This window comes from Chrysemys picta, chromosome 6, assembly GCF_011386835.1.
Source record: "Chrysemys picta bellii isolate R12L10 chromosome 6, ASM1138683v2, whole genome shotgun sequence".
In the NCBI taxonomy this organism is placed as follows: Eukaryota; Metazoa; Chordata; order Testudines; family Emydidae; genus Chrysemys; species Chrysemys picta.
This window is the reverse complement of record NC_088796.1, coordinates 24,989,451-25,011,406: the sequence shown is the minus strand read 5'-3', so window position 1 is coordinate 25,011,406 and position 21,956 is coordinate 24,989,451. Positions and strand designations below refer to the sequence as shown.

Below are 21,956 nucleotides of genomic sequence, written 5' to 3'. Positions count from 1 at the left end.
TTGTTTACTTTTATCTTTTGCTTTATCAGTATATTTACAATAAATGTGGCATCTTTGCCTTATCCCTCTTAATAAGATCCTGCTGGTTTTTATTCTATTGGTATAACACTGAAAGCTTAATTTATAGCAGTTCCTTCCTTTCACGTTCAAAGCAGTGCCTCTAGTGTTGGCCAGTTCCTGCTGCCGGCAATCCGGCCACCATGAAATCTGCCCCTGTCCCACCCCCCTCACGGCTGTCCCCGGGAAAGTTCCCTGTATGCTGCCCCTGTCCCGCCTCCACCGCGTGGCTGTAAACCGCCGGTTACAGTTATGGAAAGGAACAGGCAATCAGTCCCAATACTAACATTCCCCTAATTTAAAGCAGGTCACCATGAGTGATATCACTCTGATGAGGATCTCTGACACAGAGAAAGACCGCATGCTGCGTGAATGCCAGCAAAAACCGGGGCCATATGCGGCCATGCTGTGTGAGACACTGATCCCGGAGTACTTGCTGATAGCCTGGCGCGGAAAAGTTTCCTACCATGGAGGACGCAATAAGGCCGCTGTCCCCAGGAACCTAATGCAAAGGCTTTCAAATTACCTCCAGGAGAGCTTCGTGGAGAATGTCCCAGGAGGATTTCTGCTCTATCCCCGGACATATTGACACAATTTTCCAGTAGCTGCACTGGCAAGAACTAAAAAGTAAAGCGCCTAGGGCAAAGTAATCATGAAAAACCCATTGTTAATATTCCATTCCTGTTCTGATCAAAATAAATGTTTACATGTTTAAAACACTTACCGACTGATCCTTCCCCTGATTCAGGGTCAGGGTTAACACCTTGGGAGGGTTGGTAAGGGATCTCCGTGAGGGTGATGAAGAGATCCTGGCTGTCGGGGAAATCAGCATTGTATGCGCTGTCGACTGCCTTGTCCTCCTCATCTCCTTCCTCATCTTCCCCGTCCGCGAACATGTCCGAGGAAGCGGCCGTCGACAATACCCCATCGTCAGAGTCCATGGTCACTGGCGGGGTAATGGTGGCGGCCGCATCTAGAATGGAATGCGGTGCCTCATAGAAACGGCATGTCTGGGGCTGGGATCCGGAGCGTCCGTTTGCCGCTTTGGTCTTCTGGTAGCCTTGTCTCAGGTCCTTGATTTTCATGCAGCACTGCATTGCATCCCGGCTCTATCCTCTCTCCGTCATGGCTTTGGAGATCTTCTCGTAGATCTTCGCATTCCGTTTTTTCAATCGCAGCTCCGAAAGCACGGACTCATCGCCCCACACAGCAATCAGATCCAAGACTTCCCGATCAGTCCATGCTGGGGCCCTCTTTCTATTCTGTGATGGCATGGTCACCTCTGCTGGAGAGCTCTGCATCGTTGCCAGTGCTGCTGAGCTTGCCATGATGTCCAAACAGGAAATGAGATTCAAACTGGCCAGACAGGAAAAGGAATTCAAATTTTCCCGGGGCTTTCCTGTGTGGCTGGTCAAAGCATCAGAGCTCGGACTGCTGTCCAGAGTGTCAACAGAGTGGTGCACTGTGGGATAGCTCCCAGAGCTATTAGCATCGAATTCCATCCACACCTACCCTAATTCGACATGGCCATGTTGAATTTAGCGCTACTCCCCTTGTCGGGGAGGAGTACAGAAATCGATTTAAAGAGACCTCTATGTCGAACTAAATAGCTTCGTTGTGTAGACGGGTGCAGGGTTAATTCGATTTAACACTGCTAAATTAGACATAACCTCCTAGTGTAGACCAGGCCTAAGGGCTCAATCCTGCAAGGTCCACTCTGGGTCCAGTCAGCAAAGCACTTACTTACATTCTTCACTTTAAGCCAGATGAGTAGGCCCATTGAAGTCAATGAGAATACCAACATGATTAAAGTTAAGCAAGTCTTTAAGTTCTTTTGATCAAAGCCAGAGTGCTCAGCACCTTGCAGGATCAAGCCCCAAGTGATGCCTTAAAAGAAGGAACATAAATTATAAGAGAGTGAATTTAAAACCAAACAAACATGCAGCTAGTTTTGTTTTTTCATCAAATGTTTATTACATTATTCCATAAAGTTAGGTCATACAGAGTGCTTGGATTATCCAGGAAATGTATCATTTCCCTCACAGTTTCCTTCAAGCAAGTGAGTCATGTCTACTAACAGCTGCTTTTCATTTTTAAAATGATGGTGTTAACCAAATATGCAATGTTTTAAATTATGTTTTAATTTCTGTTTCCCTGCACTGCGGATCCTAAAGACCGCAGTTCTTACGAGATTAACACAAAGGTAGATGACCCCCAGGACAGACCCTGACAAGAACAACAAAACATCCAGTAAGTACTGCTGAAACCAGGACTGCTGAAAGGCATAAGGCTGGAGGTGAGCTCCTCCCCTTGCCTGGAGGACATGCTCTAGCCATCGTCCCAGGCGTTGATCTGGCGGGAGCGGGTGGGAGTGATGAATTGTGCTCAGAGACATTACTGCAGATTTATACCTGTGTGAAGAGATTAAAATGCAGAGACTTGTGGTTATTAAATGATCATAGTTGAAAGCATGGCCAAATGAAGTTCTAAGCTATTGCTCCTGGGTAGGGTTAAATTAAAGTAACCTGGGGCCCTAGCCATACCCTTTACGGGGCCCTTCATGACCTCGCTCTGGCTCTCCTTGGGGTGGCAGCTATCAGAGTTCAGATGAATGGGGCAATTCACAGCTCTTGGACCAAGGGGTCATGCCTGCCTGAGTTTGCAGTTATTTTTTGTAGGTTCGCTTTGCATCTATAAGGCCAGGTCTATGCTAAAAAGCTAGGTAGATCTGAAAAACTCATGCTCCTGATTGACTAGTTAAGCCAACCTAATCCTTGGGGTAGACAGCACTAGGTTGACAGAAGAATTCTTCTGTCTTCCTGGAAGAACCACTCCCATCGCTGTAGTGAGTGTCTACACTGAAGTGCTACAGCAGCAGAGCTGCAGCACTTTTAGTGAAGACGTAACCTCGGCATTAGAAACATAATTTAATGAACAAATTAAAGCTGCAATTCTGATCTCATCATGGAACTCCAGGAGTGGGGCCCCAGGCAAAGGTTTGTAATGTCTGTGCCTTAATCTAGACCTGCACAAGGCACTTTAATCATTGTGAAAATATATATATTTATTCTTTTTAACTTTAATGTTAAAAACATGTATAGAAAATCTGATGTAAAGGATCATCATCTAATAACCCACTAGCCTCATGTCCCACAACGTTTGCTTTCAAAACATGTAATTTTTGAGGCTGTCTTTAACTCTATCCTTGAATGATCCAGTTTTGAAGGGGCATAGATAACCAATAATGCGCAATGAAAATAATAACCAATATGTGCAATGAAAACAAAACTAAAAGCCCTGAAACTGGGGCACAGCTTTTGAACATCTAAATTGTTCCAGAAACAAATATGTGACACGTAATAACTTCAGTAGCTACAGATGTGTATTGTGGGCCCAATCCTGTGAGGTACTGACTCCCAACAACTTCCCATTGAAGTCAACTGGAGTTGTGGCTGCTCGGAACCTCAAACTTAAATCCATACATATATCTGACTTTTGGCATTGACTTCAGTGCCAGCGGGAATGGACCATAAATCAGCCTTCATCCTGTTCCCAGTTTCAGGCCTTAAATACAATAGGAAAATTCAGAGCCATAACTTTCTCTTGCTGCAACTCCATTGGTGGAAGCAAGGATTAAAGTACAGGGGAGTTGGGAGAGCGGAGTTTTCCTGCCTTTTCTTCTCCATTTGAGGAAGCAGTATTTCCCCACAACTCCTTGGATGGAGAGGTGAGATCTCCCCCATCCTGTTTCGATCTACTTTAACATCTGCCTGTAGGAGTAGACCGTATGGTGACACTACACTGCTGCTTTTGTTAACAATAGTGGAGAAATGTGGATCCAAACTATGCCAATGTAGATCTCATACCACTGATTTCACAGCGAACAGAACAGAACTACTGACAGGAACATACCTTTTGTCTTCTATAACTTGCTTCATTGTGCGAGTGAATTTGTCAGATTTAAGCTGGTCTATTCGGAGAGTAATGCCCATATTTTTGGCCTCCACTTGGACCATGTTGTCATGCTGGTCTCCAAAAAGGGGTATTCCCACAACAGGGACCCCATGATAGATAGATTCCATCAAACTGTTCAGCTCCCCCGTGGGTAACAAGCAGACGAGCCATAGGATGTCCTGGCCCAAACCAACAAAACATGTTATGTCAGCGGATGAAATTTCACCGTGTTTGCACAGGTTTTAAAAGTAATAATTCTTTTGATTTCTATTCATAAATGTATAGAATGTGTAGCTTTATAACTATTATCTATTACTTGCAGTATAATAATGGCTAGAGGCCCCAGTCAAGATCAGGGCCTTATTGTGCTAGTGCAGGGGTAGGCAATCTATGGCACATGTGCCGAAGGTGTCATGCAAGCTGATTTTCAGTGGCACTCACACTGCCCGGGACCTGGCCACCGGTCCGGGGGGCTCTGCATTTTAATTTAACTTTAAATGAAGCTTCTTAAACATTTTAAAAACCTTATTTACTTTACATACAATAATAGTTTAGTTATATATTATAGACTTATAGAAAGAGACCTTCTAAAACGTTAGAATGTATTACTGGCACGTGGAACCTTAAATCAGAGTGAATAAATGAAGACTTGGCACACCACTTCTGAAAGGTTGCCGACCCCTGTGCTAGTGTAACACTGATACACCCCGGTCGTCGGTGGGTGGCATTGAATCTGGGACTTCTGGAGCTTAGTGCATGAGCCCCTCCCGCTTGAGCTAAAAGCCATATGGCCCTTAGCTAAGGCTGTAGAGCAGACTCATTAATCTCTAAGTGGTCTTCGTGCCACTTGATGGGACAGAGCACCACACCCAGGAGGTGTGTGGGTTACACTGGGTACTGTAAAAACACAGTATGTGACAATCCCCTACCTTGAAGAATTAATTATCTAAATAGACAAGACAGTCAAATGGTGGCAGGGGACAGATAGAGGAACTATAATAGATACCTGTGGCCATTTGGGAAATCTGTCTCTGTAAAACTTGTGAACTCTAGTTAGATTTTATGAACTTTGTATCGTTATGCCTCAGTGAATATTGAATCTGGGGGTCGCCCACAGATAAAGAGCTGTTACAGGAACATCCAGGCTCATTAATATTTGAATAGGTCTACCTTGGCCATACAGTGAGTTGGCTATAGGGAGTAGCTGAAAGGCAATAAAGTAATTTTTCCAGTCTGGACTTGAGTTGAGAAGTAACCAAAAAATGGATCACCTGATGGTTCACCTTGGTAACATTATGGGATTTTAAGGCTGACCAGGAGGGTCACCTGACAGAAGGGACAGGAAAGTTATAGGAGGACAAGGACTACTCTTAGGGCTAGTCTACACTGGCAAAGCTAAAGCGCTGCCGTGGCAGCGCTTTAATGTGCCTTGTGTGGTTGTGGTGCAGCCACCTCAATGAGGGGCATGGCTCCCAGCACTGGGAGCACAACTACCAGTGCTGGGGCACTGTTTACACTGGCACTTTACAGCGCTGCAACTTGCTGCACTCAGGGGGGTGATAGATGCTCATCCCCCTGCGCTCACCCTCCTGAGCGAGGAAGTTGCAGCGCTGTTAATTGCCAGTGTCGACAAGTCCGTAGTAGTGCACACTCTCACTGACCAGAACAAGAAAACAAGACTCAGGAGGAGGAAGGAAAGAGGAGAAAAGGGTCTTGGGACCCTAAAAGGACTGATCAAAACTCAAAAGGGTCTTGGACAGGTGAGGACACTGAAGGCATGTTTTTTGTGTGCAGGTTTTGTTGTGTTTCTGCATAGATCTGTAAGTCTCTATGCATTTGCATGAGTAAAATGTGAGAGTATGTTTAAGAGCTTACTTTTCAAAGCCTCTGAGTTCCTTGCTTGACTTCTCACATGTCCCCAAATGGGGTAAATTGTAAGCTGGAATGTCCATGTGGGTGCAGCTCTGGGGAAGGTGGATTTCAGCTACTGGAGAGACTTGAGTGCTTCAGCACCAGTCTCGGGGGGTTGCTTTATATAATGAAGATCATCTAACAGAACAGCTGCTCTTTGTACTGGATGTTTTATCCTGTTACATGCACTAAGTTAGAGGGAAAGATATTGCAGCAGATCTTAGATACTTTCACATGAGCTGATATGCTGCAAGAGTGACAGTGTACCCTATAAGGCTTTATGGGGAGGGGGTGCTTATAAATGTATGTATGATATAACTGGAATAGAGTTTTGCTACATATGCCATGTAACATATCTATGTAAAAGTTATGATCTACTGGTTATGTTCATCCTAGTTGTATGCAGGCACCATTTGTGTGTTCAAAGTTATGTATACTTGTTTGATTTCTAAGTAAGCTTTGTAAGGCATTTGGTCAGCTTCTTTAAGAAGGAATTAGCAAGGTTAAGTACCCGATCAGGAAGCATTTGGGGAACAATGCATCTTGGAATGCTCCAATCCACAAAAGAAGTCTTCCTGGAGACATACAAGATACCATGTGGACAATGGCTTCTGCCTGTAAAGACTATGAGTCATACATGGACATGTGACTTGCCCAGGTGACTCCAGAACTCCATCTTGGAGCTGGATTTTGCATAGGAGTGAGGAGGGGGGTCTCCACCCACAAGAGAAAGTCTATTTAAACCCGTGGCAGACCCCTCCCTTTTGGTCTTCAGCTGGCTAAAGAGAGCCTCCCCACCCCCCAGGATACTTGGGAAGAAACTGGAACAAAGGGGTGTGAGTTATTGCTGGACCCAGGCTAAAAGGAGATTAGTCTGTAAAACGGAGCATTCTCGAACTGGTGAGGATCTTCTGTATTCAGTGTTTGATTAGACATAGATTTGCACATTTTATTTTATTTTGCTTGGTGACTTACTTTGTTCTGTCTGTTACCACTTGGAACCATTTAAATCCTACTTTCTGTATTTAATAAAATCACTGTTTACTTATTAATTAACTCAGAGTATGCTCCTGGGGGAGCAAACAACTGTGGATATCTCTCTATCAGTGTTATAGAGGGCGAACAATATATGAGTTTACCCTGCATAAGCTTTATACAGGGTAAAACAAATTTATTTGGGTTTAGACCCCATTGGGAGTTGGGCATCTGAGTGCTAAAGACAAACATACTTCTTTGAGCTGTTTTCAGGTAAAACTGCAGCTTTGGGGCAAGTAATTCAGACCCTGAGTCTGTGTTGGAGCAGACGGGAGTGTCTGGCTCAGCAAGACGGTGCTGGAGTCCTGAGCTGACAGGGAAAACAGGGATAGAAGTAGTCTTGGCACATCAGGTGGCAGCTCCCAAGGGGGTTTCTGTGATCCAACCCGTCACAGTGACCACCTCTATGAGGGAACTATGCAAATAGAAAGTGTAAATGCGACTACTGAATGTGTGTGTGTGTGTGGTGGTGGTGGGAGGTTGCAGGGAGAGGCAAATCCTGAGAAGATAGTAGGTAAAGCAGGCAATGGCTTCTAGCCTTTGTTACATCATCCAAACTGTCAGCACTGAGCAACAGAGATCTTTTCTGTCTGCTATCCCCAGGGGGGGTGAGATCCTAATCACAGTTCCAAGCGGAGAACAGACAGTTTAAATTGTATATGCACAACCAAACCTGCACTCAGATGGATTATCACAGCGTATTCTATGATGCATATGTAACTTCGACAGACCCCAGTTGTCAGCAGGCGGGATCAAACCTGGGACCTTTGGAGCTCAGTGCATGAGCCTCTACTGCATGAGCTAAAAGCCAGCAGGCTGTTAGCTAAGGCTGTAAAGCAAAGTCATTTTCTCTCTCTTTTTAAGAAGTCTTGGTGCCACTGGATGGGAGAGAACACCACACCCAGGAGGTGTGTGGGTTACACATAGATCTGCTCATTCCCTGTTTAGCCCTTCTGAGCCTTACAAGTTATGAGTCTGGTCCTGCTCTCATTGAAGAGGACTTTTGCCTTTAGCCTTCATAGAGCAGGATTAGGCTATCTGTATCAATGGATATTCCACTGGAAACCTTTACAGGGATTTCAATTTGCCTGAATGCACAAGCACATTTCAATACCTGATGTCAGGATTTCTCCTAGATTTCAGCTACTGTGTTCCTTACCTAATAGATCATTCTGAGGGATCCAATCTGCAATTTTCACATTAGATGCCAATTTCAGCTCTTTGGGCCATTTGGAATGCTGACACCTCCAGATCACTCCTTGGGACAGGTGGGCAAAAGCGGTATTCATCTCCTGTAGTACTTCCAAGAGTGGGATTGAGGATAACATTGAGCCCAATGTCACAATGATAAAACCATCTTCTGAGTTTGCTATAAAGTCTTCAAGCTCCTGCAAAAACAAGACACAACCTTCAGATTCTAAAATGACTTCGGTTACATTCAAATACTGTAGCTGCTATCTTTAAATGGCGCTCACTAATTTTACGATCATCATATTTATCATTTTATAGCATTTTCCATCCAAAAAAATCTCAAAGCACTTGTCAAACTTTTATTACACATTTAAATGCTCCTCCAAGGTAGGGTAACTATCTGTAAAAATGGGTATAACAATAATCTAAAACAAAGAGGTTAATGTCCAAATTTTCAACTGTGGCCTCTAATTTGGGTGCCTTAAATTCTATATATCCTACTTAGATCAACCTAGGACCTGATTTAATAAGGAGCTGTGTATCCACAGCGCCCATTGACTTCATCTTTCAATACAAGTTTACTCACTTGAGAAAGTGGTTTGGCAGGCTTGGCCAGTAAACCTCCAATATACACAGTATTTGGAAGAAGCGGATGTGCAAATTCAAAGGAGAAGTCAGTGTTATAAATCCATAGTTCTGCTTTTAAGTAGAGCTCAGATAAAACAGGTCTGGACCCAGCTGGGAAATGCTCCTTGATGATATTTTCAAATTTGGTTTGGACTTGATATTGTACTATGGCTGAAACAAGAGACATTAGACAGTTCTTCACGCGGCCCCAGAAGTCCATGTGGTCAGCTAGGTTGGAATAAAATACTGGGACATAGGACAGGGGGCTAGGAAACCCAACCTGTGGTCCATTAGCAAAAGTTCCAGGAAACACCACAACAAAAGGCAGGCCTAGTTTCTCTGCAACCAAGAAGGAGCAGGGATTACAACCATCCATTACTGTTATGTCAAACTTTTCATCCTTCAAGGAATTCAGGATCTCTGATTTATTTAGTATGACGTGGCACTGGTAGGCCAAGTGGTTCATAAAATCCAAGTAACGGCTGAGGTCCTCTCTGGGGAAAGATAAGACCATTTAGTTAAGTATTCTAGTTTAAGCCTACCTTAATTTCTACACAGGGCTATATTCACCTGGTGGCTAAGAGTGTAAATCCCTGCACACGTTATTGTCATTGATAAATCTCTGCCATGCAAATTTAAATATATAATAATATCTAGCTCTTATATATCACTTTTTATCAGTAGATCTCCTTTACAAAGGAAATCAGTATCATTAGCCCCATGTTACAAATGGTGAAACTTAGGCCCAGGGAGAAAAAGTGACTTGCCCAACATCAGCCAGCAGGCCAGTGGCAGAGCCAATAATAGAACCTAGATCTCCAGTCCAGTGTTCTATCTACAAAACACAACGCATCATTATTGGGTTCAGTGTGCAGGTGCTGGGCAGTATTTGGTGGCCTGTGATATACGGGAGGTCAAACTAGATGATCTGTTGGTGCCTTCTGACCTTAAACTCTGACACCAGGGGAAAGAAATGTAAAGAGTAACAAAACAAAAAAATCAATGAGACTTGGGCACAGGTCCTCCAATGTATTTAGGTGCCTAACTTCCATTGATTTCAAGGGGAGTTAGGTGTCTTAACATCTGGATCTAGGCCTTAGCTCTTTTGAATATCCCACCCATATATCTTCCAGCTGATGCATACACAGAACTCTTCTTAAAGCTAAAGGGAGTTACAGGCACATTAAGTGGAGACAGCTCCTAATACGATAATTCTGAATAGAGTTGTGGAATTTAATAGGTCAGTAACCTACAGCCATTGTTCCAGATAAACTTTTAGCTCAAGCATCCTTTCTCAACTGTGTCCCATGCAACAACTGTTGTTGTTTATATTCTAATGGCATTTGTATTCTGGTGGCTGAATTTGGGTACCCTTGTGCTCAGCACTGTGCAAACACAGAATTGGAGTCTCTTCTCATTTTGGTTGATTTATGCTACTGCTTAAACTGGATGAAGTTGCAGCAAATTACTATTACTATCACACCAAACTCTGCAGTTTTGGGGCTTGATCCTGCAGAGGGCGAGGCATCAGTTCTTGGCTGGCGTGCTCAAGGGTTCAGTGGAGGCTCTCAGTTAAAAACCTGTATCTGCATTTGGGTGCTGGCACAGTCCAGAGATTCCTGCATCATGTTCATCCATCGTGCAACCCAACGCAGATCTGCTGGAACTGGGTGGGGCAGATGTGTCAGGATTCAAAATGAGCCAAATTTTCACACTGCTGAACTGTCCCAGTGGCCACAGTTTCCTTTCCTCCACCCCAATGCAGGATCAAGCTCTTAATGGTTAGACAGTGTGTTGCCATGTTTGTCAGTTACATTCAAGGATCAAATTTTCTGCTATTGTCAATGGATGAAACTCCACTGCAGTCAATGAAATCACACGCAGAAAAATTGACACTGCGCTTCTTAAATTAGGCTAGTAAAAATGCAGAGTAACTTCACATCTATGAAAGAGAGCTGGGATTAACCTTCTGCTTTATCAATTTATTTAAAGTGCAGTAAATGTAGAGCTAATTGAACGATGGAAGAAATTGTTTATGAATTATTTAATAAAAAAGTCACAATCTGCCATGAATATTATTTGCAATCAGTTATTTGATTAGCTCTGGGCCTTTGTCCATGACTTGGGGATCCTGGTGCTGACTTTTTACCTTTCAGGGAGGCTCCTGCCCTACATATGTGAGTGGGAGTGTTTTGGCTGATTTGGAGCCATCACAAAGGAGGCGAGTTGTCTGACAGATATGAATTCTCCCAGGTTAGTCAGTGCTGTGTTGACCATTAATACAGGGGACATAAGTGGTTCATAGGCCTTGAGCTAGCCCTCTGTGCAGGGATGAATTCTGGGAAGCAGGGACACAACAACCAGAAATTCTGAACCTTGAAGCAGAGGATAGAAAATTTCACACAGACTGAAGTAGTTAATTCCATATCATTTCATGCTTCCTCTGTTTCTTTGTTTTGGTCCTCATTTGTGTCTTAGCCCCATATTTGAACCTTGGCCATAAATCGAGAACTACAATGACCAGCCTGAGCACCACACCGTGAAAAGTTCTGGGGTTTTTTGGTCCCCCTCCCCCAAAGTAAAGACTGCATGAGGGTAGGTCTGATTTTGAAATCAAGAACTTGGTTTTAATGAATAACCTAATTCAGTGCAATTTTATCTTGCAGCAGGTATATCCAGGCATAAACATTGTATTGAACTGTGTGGGTCTGAGAGAGAGAGATGGAGTCCAGTCACTCAAAAACTATTTTTAAAAGCCCTCTTCATTATCCCAACTGTAATAAACAGGAATCTGATATTTTTAGCTATCAAGAATGGCAGAGCTTTTTCCAGACAGTTTAAACTCCTTAAGAAATTGTGCATAACAATGATGATAAAGTAATACCTGCCCTTCAGAAAATCCTCCGTGTAGTCAGCAAACCACTTCTCGTATTCCTTGAGGTAGTCCTGGCTAGCAGACCAAGCTGTAATTTGGTAGGTATTGGGCTGCTCATATTTTCGCCCTAAAAATACGCATAATTAAAAAATAGACATTTTCCTTAAGCACACCTATATTTAATACAACCTTAATTTTTTTTTGTACAGCCTTTTTGGAAAATAAGATTAACAATTTTTAAAAAATTGAAACTGACTGAGAAATTAATAAGTAGTTTATTTTTTAACCACACAGGTTTATAAGGATGGGAATCATCCAGTCTCAGAGGAAGTCCTGCAGGAGGAGAAGAAAATTCTCTGGGAACTCACCCTTATAGAGTTTACCCAAATTGTTCCATTTGATAATTGTTCCCTCCACAGTGGAACAGGCACTGATTTGGCCTACATAACCCACCGATCTTCCAAGATTCATCTGAATCTCAGGATTAGCTAAGTGACATGATGGGTTATACAAGCTCCACACTTGGCAACCTGAGAGTAATGAGGGATTGTGGGCTCAGTCGGCCTTTTCCTGCCACACTTGTGAGAGATGTCCGAGGTGGAGGCAGGAGCTTAAAAGGGGAGAGCACAGCACAGCTGGTGGCACACTAGAGTGGAGTGCAGACTTGAGTCCTCAGCTCCTGGAGAAAGGCTGGCTGAAGGCAAAAGCTCTTTGAGCAACTGTTGCCTGATGCCCTGCACCCTCCCTAACGGAAAGGAAAGAATTGGTGGGGCAATTCTTGTATATTAGCCTGTGAGCCCAGCTGGGGCCACACCCTACCAGAAGCCCTCTGATGGAAGAGAGCTTTATCTTACCAGTGGAGCAGTTATTATGTTCATTTCTTTTTGTGTTCATTGCCAACCCTGAAAAGGGCAGACTGTCTGGGACTGATTATCTTATGACTGGACTGGCATGGTGGAATGCCCGGACATTGCAGACTAGAGGCCAGGTGAATGCAGAAGCCCGCCTTGGGAGGCAACCTGGGCAAGAAATGCAGTGCCAAGGTCCAGAGATATGTATGCAAAGACCCTGTGCTTTTCCTCAAGCTACAGGACTCCTCACCTCCTTCTGGCTACCTGGCACCATGGTTCCACTGGAGACATGAACATTCACCATGAGTGTGAGTGAGTTAGCGACATACATGTCCAGTCTCTCTTCATCGGAACATTGCTGTAAGCAACTAACTCTTGTCCCCAAAGTACTTTGTGTGTGCTATGTTTTAAAAACCCTAATAAACCCAAAGTAGTCCAGAACCCTCCTAGATGTTTCTCTTCACCGAGGGCTACTGCCCTGCCTAATTCTGTTCCCTACAGTCAGCACTTTCACAGCTAGAGCTGTCATTTAAAAAAATGTTCTTGCAGGATTTTATTTATTTGTTTATTTATTAAATGGCTGAGGCATTTTTTGCTCACATTTGCCAAAAATAGTCACCTGAGAAGGCAGAAAACTTTCATCCCAGGAGCTGAATGTTTTGAAAAGTTATGAGAAATTGAAAATGGATTTATAATGTGAAAGCTTAAGGACCTTAAATATGACAAGAACTAACTGTAAGAATGATCAAAGAACCTAGCTTGTACCTGCTATGCATACGCTTTTACTAGTTATATATAATATTTATATTACTTTGGTAATAAGCTCTTCTGGGAAAGGTGCCTTTACCTGGGATCATCAGAACGCCTGTCTGTAGTAACATTCTGACTTCATGACCTCTATTATGAAGGACTTGTGAAATTTCATCCATCATAAAATAATGGCTTCCTCCTATGGATTAAAAAAGATGACAGATTATGCAATTTCCATTTTAATATGTTGATAATGCTGACAAAGTTTGGCTTCAAAAGCAGCCGCAGTAAATGGAGACATTTGCAGTGATATTTATTTATAGTTTCACTATGTAAACAAGCTAAATTGGGCTAAATTTTTTTTTCCTGTGATAACTCCATTTAAAACAATTGGTCCAATAGTGTCCAGTGTTTTTAAGACAAATGTGTCCCTACGCTTTTTTAAATTTTACTTTTACAAACTGTAAAATGCTAATTTTATAGACCTCATACTGTTAACATCTAGCTGACTATTTTCTATAGAGCCCATTGAGTTATTTGTATTGCAGTAGTGCCCAAAGACCCCAATCAGCATCAGGGTCCCATTGTGCTAGGGCAGTACAGGCACATGACAAGATATGAAGCCAGAGCCTTAGCTGGTGTCCCTGGAACTATGTCCGGGCACTGCTTAATGTAAGTGGGAGCTAAGAGTGCTCTGCAGCACTTCACAGTGTCAGGCCCTAAGCTCATGGGGCTTGATCCTGTACTACTGAACTCAAGGGGGGTCTGTCGTTCCTCAGAGGGGCAGAAGCTACCTGTGGATGGGGGTGCAAAGGGATTGGAGGGGGAATAAAAGGAGCTACTGAGACTTGTGATAGGGAAGTGTAGGGCAGCCAGCTCCAGGCTGGGAAAGGGCATCCCAGCAGTCCTACTACCATTCTTGGGCGGCTGGTGCCTTGTTTTCCCCCCAGCCTTTCTCAGCAGCTGGTGCCCTCTTCACCGACACCCTCTGTCCCATCCCCCACCCTGATGGCTGGTGCATGTGCTCCTGCTCCTGTCCCAGTGTCTCTGCCAGGACCAGAGACGTAACTAGCTATTTTTTGCACCCGAGGCAAGAATATAAAATTGCGCCCCCTCCCCCGCCCCACAAAACACATTCACACACACACACACCTAGCGCCGCCCACCCTGTGGAAACAAACCCATCTTCCACTATCCTTGCCTTTCCAAACTGCTGACTAGATAAAGCCATCAGCTCACAAGGCTGCCTAGGCGCATTCAGACTTTCCTTACCAGGCACATTGCCACTCCCAACAGATAAACTGCTGCTCTTCTCACTACACTGAGCTACTTCCAGCAAATCACAGTTACCCTTTTCAGATTCACTTTTACAAGATGTACTAGCCAACAATCCATCACCCATCCAAAATCTACCCTTTTCTTCCTCAGTTAGGGCTTTCACCTGACCATCCGCTTTAATCTGCTCCTGAGAAACATTTTCCTGACCAATGAGATATTTCTGCTCTTGATCTAACTCCAGATTCACTTCTGAGACATTAGACAGACATGGCTCTTCTCCTCAGACAAACCTTTGGAGAAACCTGCCCCAGGCAAATCATTGCCCACAATAGACAGAGGTTTAAGATCATTCCTGTCCTGTGACTGGCTACCTGGACTGAACAAAGCTTTAAAATTTTCCCCAATCAAAAGATCCTTAGGCAATAACTTCCTTACACCAGCTATAACTTCATGCTGAGTACCATTCCATTGAAGGTGGATTCTGGCTACAGGCACACTTACAGTAAACTCATGGAGGACTACAACATTCACACTCTGATTTGGTAAGTAATCTTCCTTTTTGACAAGATCTGCTTTAATAAGAGTGATGTTAGAAGCCATAATTTGCCCTAAACACCTTTTACCATTGACTTTTACACACTCTATGAATTTTTAATGACCACTCCCATACATAGCATTGGCATAAGTTATGGAGCCACCCTCTACTGAACACATAGTAACAGCATTTACATAAAAGGTGGCAGTGTTTGGGGTACATTTGGTTACACCCAGACAACTGCTCACAGGGCCGGCTCTAGCTTTTTTGCTGCCCAAAGCAGCAAAAAAAAGTGCTGCCCCCCAGCCTCCCCACCGAGCGCCGCGCCGCCCCCCCCCCAGCCGAGCGCTGCTGGAACCCCCCCAGAGCGCCACCCCCCCCCGCCGAGCACCGGAGCCCACCCCCCCCCGTGCCGAGCGCCGCCGGAACCCCCCCCCGAGCGCCGAGCCCCACGCCGCCCCCCACGCCAAGCGCTGCGCCGCCGGAGCCCGCCCCCGCCCCCTGCAAAGCGCCGCCGGAACCCCCCGCCAGCGCCGCGCCTGCACCGCACCCCCACCGAGCGGCGCGCGCCAGAACTCGCGCCGAGCCCCGAGCCCCGCACCGTCCCCTCGCCGAGCCCCACACAACCGGAGCCCGCCCCCCCAGCGCCGGGCCGCCGGAGCGCCCCCCCCTCCCCGCGGAATGCCGCGCCGCGCCCCCCCCGCCGCCTGGAGCCGGCCCTGACTGCTCAGAATTATACAACATACCAACATTGTTATAAACTGGACTTTCAAGAGGATACAATTTCTGCTGTTCTTCCCTTGCTTTTTTTGATTTGGTGCTGAAGTCTTTCCACTTTTGCCTTAGCTTCTAGTTCCTGCAATTGAATTTCTGCCAGTCTTTGTTCATGCTCAAGTTGCAGTTTACTTGCTGCCTTTTGCATTCCAATTGCTTCTGCAGCTTCTGTAGCATCAGGTAAGGGCTGTGCTCCTGCCTTCTGATTACTGGCCTTTAACAGATTTCTCAGTTATTGATTTGTAGCTTTCTTTCTAAACCTTATCCTCTTTTCTGAACACAAATCTTTCAGGGCTTTTTTGTCAAGGCCCTCATATTCTCTTTGCTTACCCATTGCAACTGCTCTTTAACCAACCAAACTCTCAATCCCAAAATTCAAATTTGGATAGCGTGGGGTTCTGACCCAAAGCTTAATTGACCCAGTTCTGTGGATCCTAGCACGACTACGCCACTGTAACGATGCTGGTTCTGGTGGGACCCAACTGAGAGTATCAATTCAGGACAAATTGCTTAAAACAGGGCAGTTACAGCCCAAGGCGGGGGGTTTCCCACCTCTAAGACAAACCAAACCAGCCAGACAAAGAGGACTTTGGTCTCAGCCCACTGCCTAACCACAAGTCACACAAGCAATTCCCTTAGAAACTCCAGTTTCCCAGTATCACCACCAGTGCCACTCGTTATGGGGACAAATGGTTATGAAAATCAATACCCCAGTAAAAGAAAAAGGGTTTTCCCAATCCCAAAGGACCAAGCCCCAGACCCAGGCCAATATACAAACCAGATCTTACCCACAAATCACTCCATTGCCAATCCTTTAGAATCTAAAATCTAAAGGTTTATTCATAAAAGGAAAAAAATATAGATGAGAGCAAGAATTGGTTAAATGGAATCAATTCCATACAGTAATGGCAAAGTTCTTGGTTCAGGCTTGTAGCAGTGATAGAATAAACTGCAGGTTTAAATCAAGTCTCTGGAGTACATCCATAGCTGGGATGGGTCATTCAGTCCTTTGTTCAGAGCTTCAGTTTGTAGCAAAGTCCCTCCAGAGGTAAGAAGCAGGACTGAAGACAAGATGGAGATGAGGCATCAGCCTTTTATAGTCTTTTCCAGGTATAAGAACACCTCTTTGTTCTTACTGTGGAAAATTACAGCAAAATGGAGTCTGGAGTCATATGGGCAAGTCCCTGCATACTTTGCTGAGTTACAAGGCGTATCTGCCTTCTCTCAATGGATCAATTGTATATCTGATGGTGCTTAATAGGCCATCAAGCAGGCTAGGCAGAGCTAACACCAACGTGTCTGAGATGTCACCCAGAAGCATAGCATAAGTTTGAAATAAGACAGTATAAAGCCAACCTTCATAACTTCAACTACAAAAATGATACACACATAAAGAGCATAATCATAACCATCAAACCATAACCTTGTCTTAGACACCTCATTTGACCCCCTTTATACAAGATTTGGTGCCACTACAGGACTTTGGTTGCACCTATGTTCTATATGGTCCCAGATTATGTCAATAACGTCACAGCCAAAAAGGAAGGTGGTGGGTGGGGGAAGAAACAGCATGCATAGGGTGACCAGATCACAGCAGTAAAATAGTACCTGCCCCCTCCCCGCTCGGCCCCACCATCACACCCCTCTTCACCCCCTAGCCCCCCGCTGGCTTGCTGAGTCCCTCCTAGTCAGTCCCCCACTCACCACTCACCTCCTTTCACCTTCTCCCTCCCCTGCCCTAAATCCCCATGCCCGCGCCTAGAATCCCTGATGGTTCACTGCTCATCTCTTTGCCCACCCGCTCACCCCCGACTCACTGCTCGCCCTCCCTACCCCAAGTATAAAGCCTCATTCAAAGATCCAGGGGGTCACTATATTAATGCACACACCAGTCAATCAATGCAGTACCAAAAATTAAAATACTGAAAATGGATGCCCTCCTCCATCCACCGACTTGCCTCCTCACCCCCGCTCCAAGTATGGGGGCAGCAGGTTTGTAGAAATGTTGGTGGTGCCCAGAACACTCAGAGCTCCCTCCCCCCCGAAACTCTGCCCCAAACCTGCCTAAGGCTCTGCGAGGGAGTTTGGGTGGGGGGAGGAGGTCTGGGGTGTAGGCCTTGGGTTGGGACAGGGGATTGGGGTGTAGGACGGTTGAGAGGTTGGGCTCTGGGATGGAGTCTGGGGTGCAGGCTCTGGGACAGAATTTGGGTGCTGGATGCAGGCTCCGGGCTGGGGCATGGGGTGGGGTGCAGGATGGGTGGAGGAGTGCAGGCTCTGGGAGGGAGTGCAGAGGGCTGGGTGCAGGCTCTGGGACAGAGTTTGGGGGCGGGAGAGGGGGTGTGGGCTCTGGGAGTGGGTGGTGGGTGCTGGGGGGGAGGGGACTGCCATCACATATGGCTGCCTTCCTCCTCTGCTGCCCCTCACTGGGGGTGGGGGATGGGGCTGTCCCTTGCCCAGTTTGCAGGAGTGGTGGCTGGGGTGGTGCGAATCACAGTGTCAAACACTCACCAAAGCCCCAGCAGCTGCTCAGGTGAGTGAGGTCCACTGCCGATGATCCTGTTGCCCACCGGAAGCCCCCTCAGCGTCTCCTCCAGGTGGGTGCCGGGGGCGGGGAGGGCTGCATCTGAGAAGCATGCAGCGGTCTGGCAAGGACACTTGCGCCCCTCGGCTCTGAGTGCCCGAGGCAAGTGCCTCACTAGCTTCGCCCTCGTTACGGCACTGGCCAGGACCCACTGTGGCTGGAAAAAGGGCCCAGGCTGGGCAGTCTTACTTGCCCCTCATCTCCTCTGCTGCAGTGGCCACTCCAGCCCTTCCTCTGGGTCCCACTCGTATCTCATGTGTATGGGGGGGAACCACAGCGGGGTCCTTCTCTTGCTTTTGCAAGAGTGCTGAGTGGAGATGGAAAATATCAAGGGTGATAGAAACAGGGGCACTAGCATGCTGCTGCTCTCCCCGCCCCCTGGTTCTGCCACCCCTGTTACTTTTTTGCATTGGTCTGCCAGTCCCATGCCCACTTACGAGCTGAGTATGGCATATTGAGGATGGTGTTGGAATTGCAATTTATCACTTTGAGAGTTGGGGTGTGTGGAGGATGGTCTTGCTTGCAGGTTAGGGAACTCTGTAGTAGAGCACGCAATCTGGGATGGAAGCAGCAGTCAGTCTGGAAAAAAACAGCTTCAAGCAAGGTGGGGTGAGTTGTGCCTCTCTGCTGTACAAAGCAGCCTGCTTTGTGTGTGTCTGTTTTTGTTCACTGTGTGTTCTTGTTCTGTGTTCTAAGAATAAAAGTAGTGCAGCCTTCCAGACAGAGTATTTCCTGTTTTTTTTAAATCTAATTTCTGTTTGTATACTGTTAGGGTGACCAGATGTCCCAATTTTATAGGGACAGTCATGATATTTGGGACTTTTTCTTCTATAGGTGCCTATTACCCTCCAACCCCCATTCCAATTTTTCACCCTTGCTATCTGGTCACCCTATATGCTGTGAAGATAACACTGATCCACGCTTTCCTCCTCCAACTCAGTGGATTTGCAGAAGAGACTCCTAGCAGCATCCTTCACTCTGCTCAGAAACATAGGTTTCTGAGGGGCTCATGTTTTGTAGTGTGGATTCATCTCAGCTCTATCCCTCACGGGGCCTCTGAAAAACCCACTGAGCTTTGACACAGGTTTAGAGAAGAGGGTGCATGCTGCATTGACAGACCTCTGATTCCCATTCCTTTACTCCCCTACAAGCTGCAGAATGGAAGGCCCTGAGTCTTTACTCAAACAAAACTCCCACCGAAGAACTTCACAACTGGATCTGGTGTGTTTGTAGTTGGTCTGGGTGGGGGAAAAGAAGATTGTGAAGGGGTTAATTTGGTTTTATCATCTCCATTCTTTTTCACTAGTTAGTACATGAAGTAACAGAGAGAGTGCTTGCTGTTCCTGAGGCTGAAGTGAGGCATAGTCGGGGGATATTTCCTCACAAGTCTAACCAGCTGGTTATAGGGACATTCGCTGAAGGTCCATGGGATCTGAGTAGCTGATGCCAAAATTGCTGTTCATAACAAATGTTTGCTGTAACCTCAGTTTTACAATCCTCCTTACTGTATTACAGAAATAACATTCCTACCCCGGCAACAAGTCTAATGACAAGGAAAGTAATCCAGAGAGAGTTCACTTGGTTAAATTCCCAGCTAACAAAACAACCGTGACATTCCAAAGGAAATAATGAAAAAAGGCAACGTTAACAAAGAAATACACATTCACTCACATTCCAGAACAAGAGTAGATCTGAATGCTGTGCAGTCATATGGATTTAAAAAAGCACATTGAACATTGCAATACATGTCCTGTAAACAGAGCTCACGGGAGTCACGGCATGTACCACGCATAAGGCTCCCCTTGGATAAGTGTCTTTTGGCCAGCTAGTGTGAGGCTCATTTGAAGTATCACTTCTGCTCTTTCCCATTCCTATCTACTCAGCCTTCCTTTCCTCTGTCTCGGAGCAAAACAGTCTCCCAGCTTGACCACGCCTTTAAATGCATGCACTGCAAACTGTCCCGTGCAAGAGAAAAAAAGTACCTTTTGTCTTGTCAGAGGAAAACATGCATGTGCTTTAAAAAGCTTGGAAGATTATGCAAGACTCTTGTGCTGTGCTATCCCTTGGCTACCTGAGCACTCACCGATGAAGGAGAGAATCAGGATCTTGAAGGCTTCAGTGAGTAGGAAATGCCGCAGAAAAAGCAAAGCAAGAAGCGGCCCTCTCCCTCCAGCCATCATCCTGAAGCAAGCCACACCTCCAGAACACAAACAGGCAAACTTCCCTGGACCACTCGTAATGCTGCACTGCCATGCTGGAGTCAGGGAAGTAAATTATGCCGTGTGTGTGTGAGAGAGAGAGAGAGAGAGAGAAGGCAATCTTGCCCATAACCCATTCAATATCTCACTTGTGGTTTGCAAAACATGGAGGGCAGTAAGCAGCATGGAGTTAGTTTTACATGGAGTCTGCATAAATCCCAGCAATTGCTCCTGCTCTGAAATCTAAGAAAAGTTCCAACGCACTACGCTTTGTAAATAAGATCAGTTTAAGTCAAGCTTAGAACTAATATAACAAATAGAGCAAGCAATGTTCTGTATGTTTATTCTGAACAAGGACATGAAACAATCACCAAAACATGAATTCACAGTAGCCTTATAAATGTGTAAAATATGTAGTGACTAGAAAAAAGATGGTAGGGAACAGACAGTGTATGTGCAATGCGTGAACAGCTCGTGATCTGTATAAAGATTGACAAAGAGTCCTGTGGCACCTTATAGACTAACAGACGTATTGGAGCATAAACTTTCATGGGTGAATACTCACTTCGTCTGATGCCACATGCATCTGACGAAGTGGGTATTCACCCACGAAAGCTTATGCTCCAATACATCTGTTAGTCTATAAGGTGCCACAGGACTCTTTGTCACTTTTTACAGATCCAGACTAACACGGCTACCCCTCGGATACTTGTATAGAGATAGTTTCTGGGAATCAAACGAACCAATGATAGATTGTGTGATACGATGTAGAACAGAAGGCACATGTTGCAGTTTGTTTTAGAATGGATGTATAAATTCCTTTATCAAGTGATCCGTCCCCTGTCATCCCTCCCAACTTCTGGCAGTCATGTTTAGGGGCATCCAAAGCATGGGATTGCATCCCTGACCATCTTGGCTAAGAGCCATTGATGGACTTTTATCCTCCATGAACTTATCCTAATTCTTTTTTGAACCCAGTTATACTTTTGGCTATCAGAACATCTCCTGGCAACGAGTTCCACAGGTTAACTGTGTGTTGCAGATAAATCTCTGCATTAAGCATCTTCACATAACTTTCATATGACTTTGTATTATGCCTCTATTTTCATACAACTTTGTATCAGATCCTTATATAGAAAACTTTGTATTGAGCCTTGGTATAATGTTAAAAAAATGTCTTTTTGCTAGGAGTAGAATAGGATCTCCCCCTCCCACACATACTTTTAATCAATTGCCCTATTGAATGAACGAGGTGTGAATGAGTAAGGCGTGGAAGGCAAGCACCTCCAGACAGCTGCAACAGTTGGAGAGGGGATGGAAGCCAGACCCAAGAACAATA

At 45.3% G+C, this 21,956-nt stretch overlaps 1 protein-coding gene across 1 annotated transcript; it reads right to left on the bottom strand.

Annotated features, from left to right (window-relative positions):
• Positions 1 to 2,006: 2,006 nt before the first annotated feature.
• Positions 2,007 to 20,696, bottom strand: LOC101936761 (UDP-glucuronosyltransferase 3A1-like). The gene is given in 8 exon segments (XM_065598866.1): positions 2,007 to 2,468; positions 3,970 to 4,148; positions 4,150 to 4,190; positions 8,117 to 8,345; positions 8,735 to 9,269; positions 11,660 to 11,777; positions 13,349 to 13,450; positions 20,503 to 20,696. Coding segments are annotated over 8 exon segments (1,605 nt in total). The 5' UTR covers positions 20,600 to 20,696; the 3' UTR covers positions 2,007 to 2,164.
• Between the last annotated feature and the right edge of the window lie 1,260 nt (positions 20,697 to 21,956).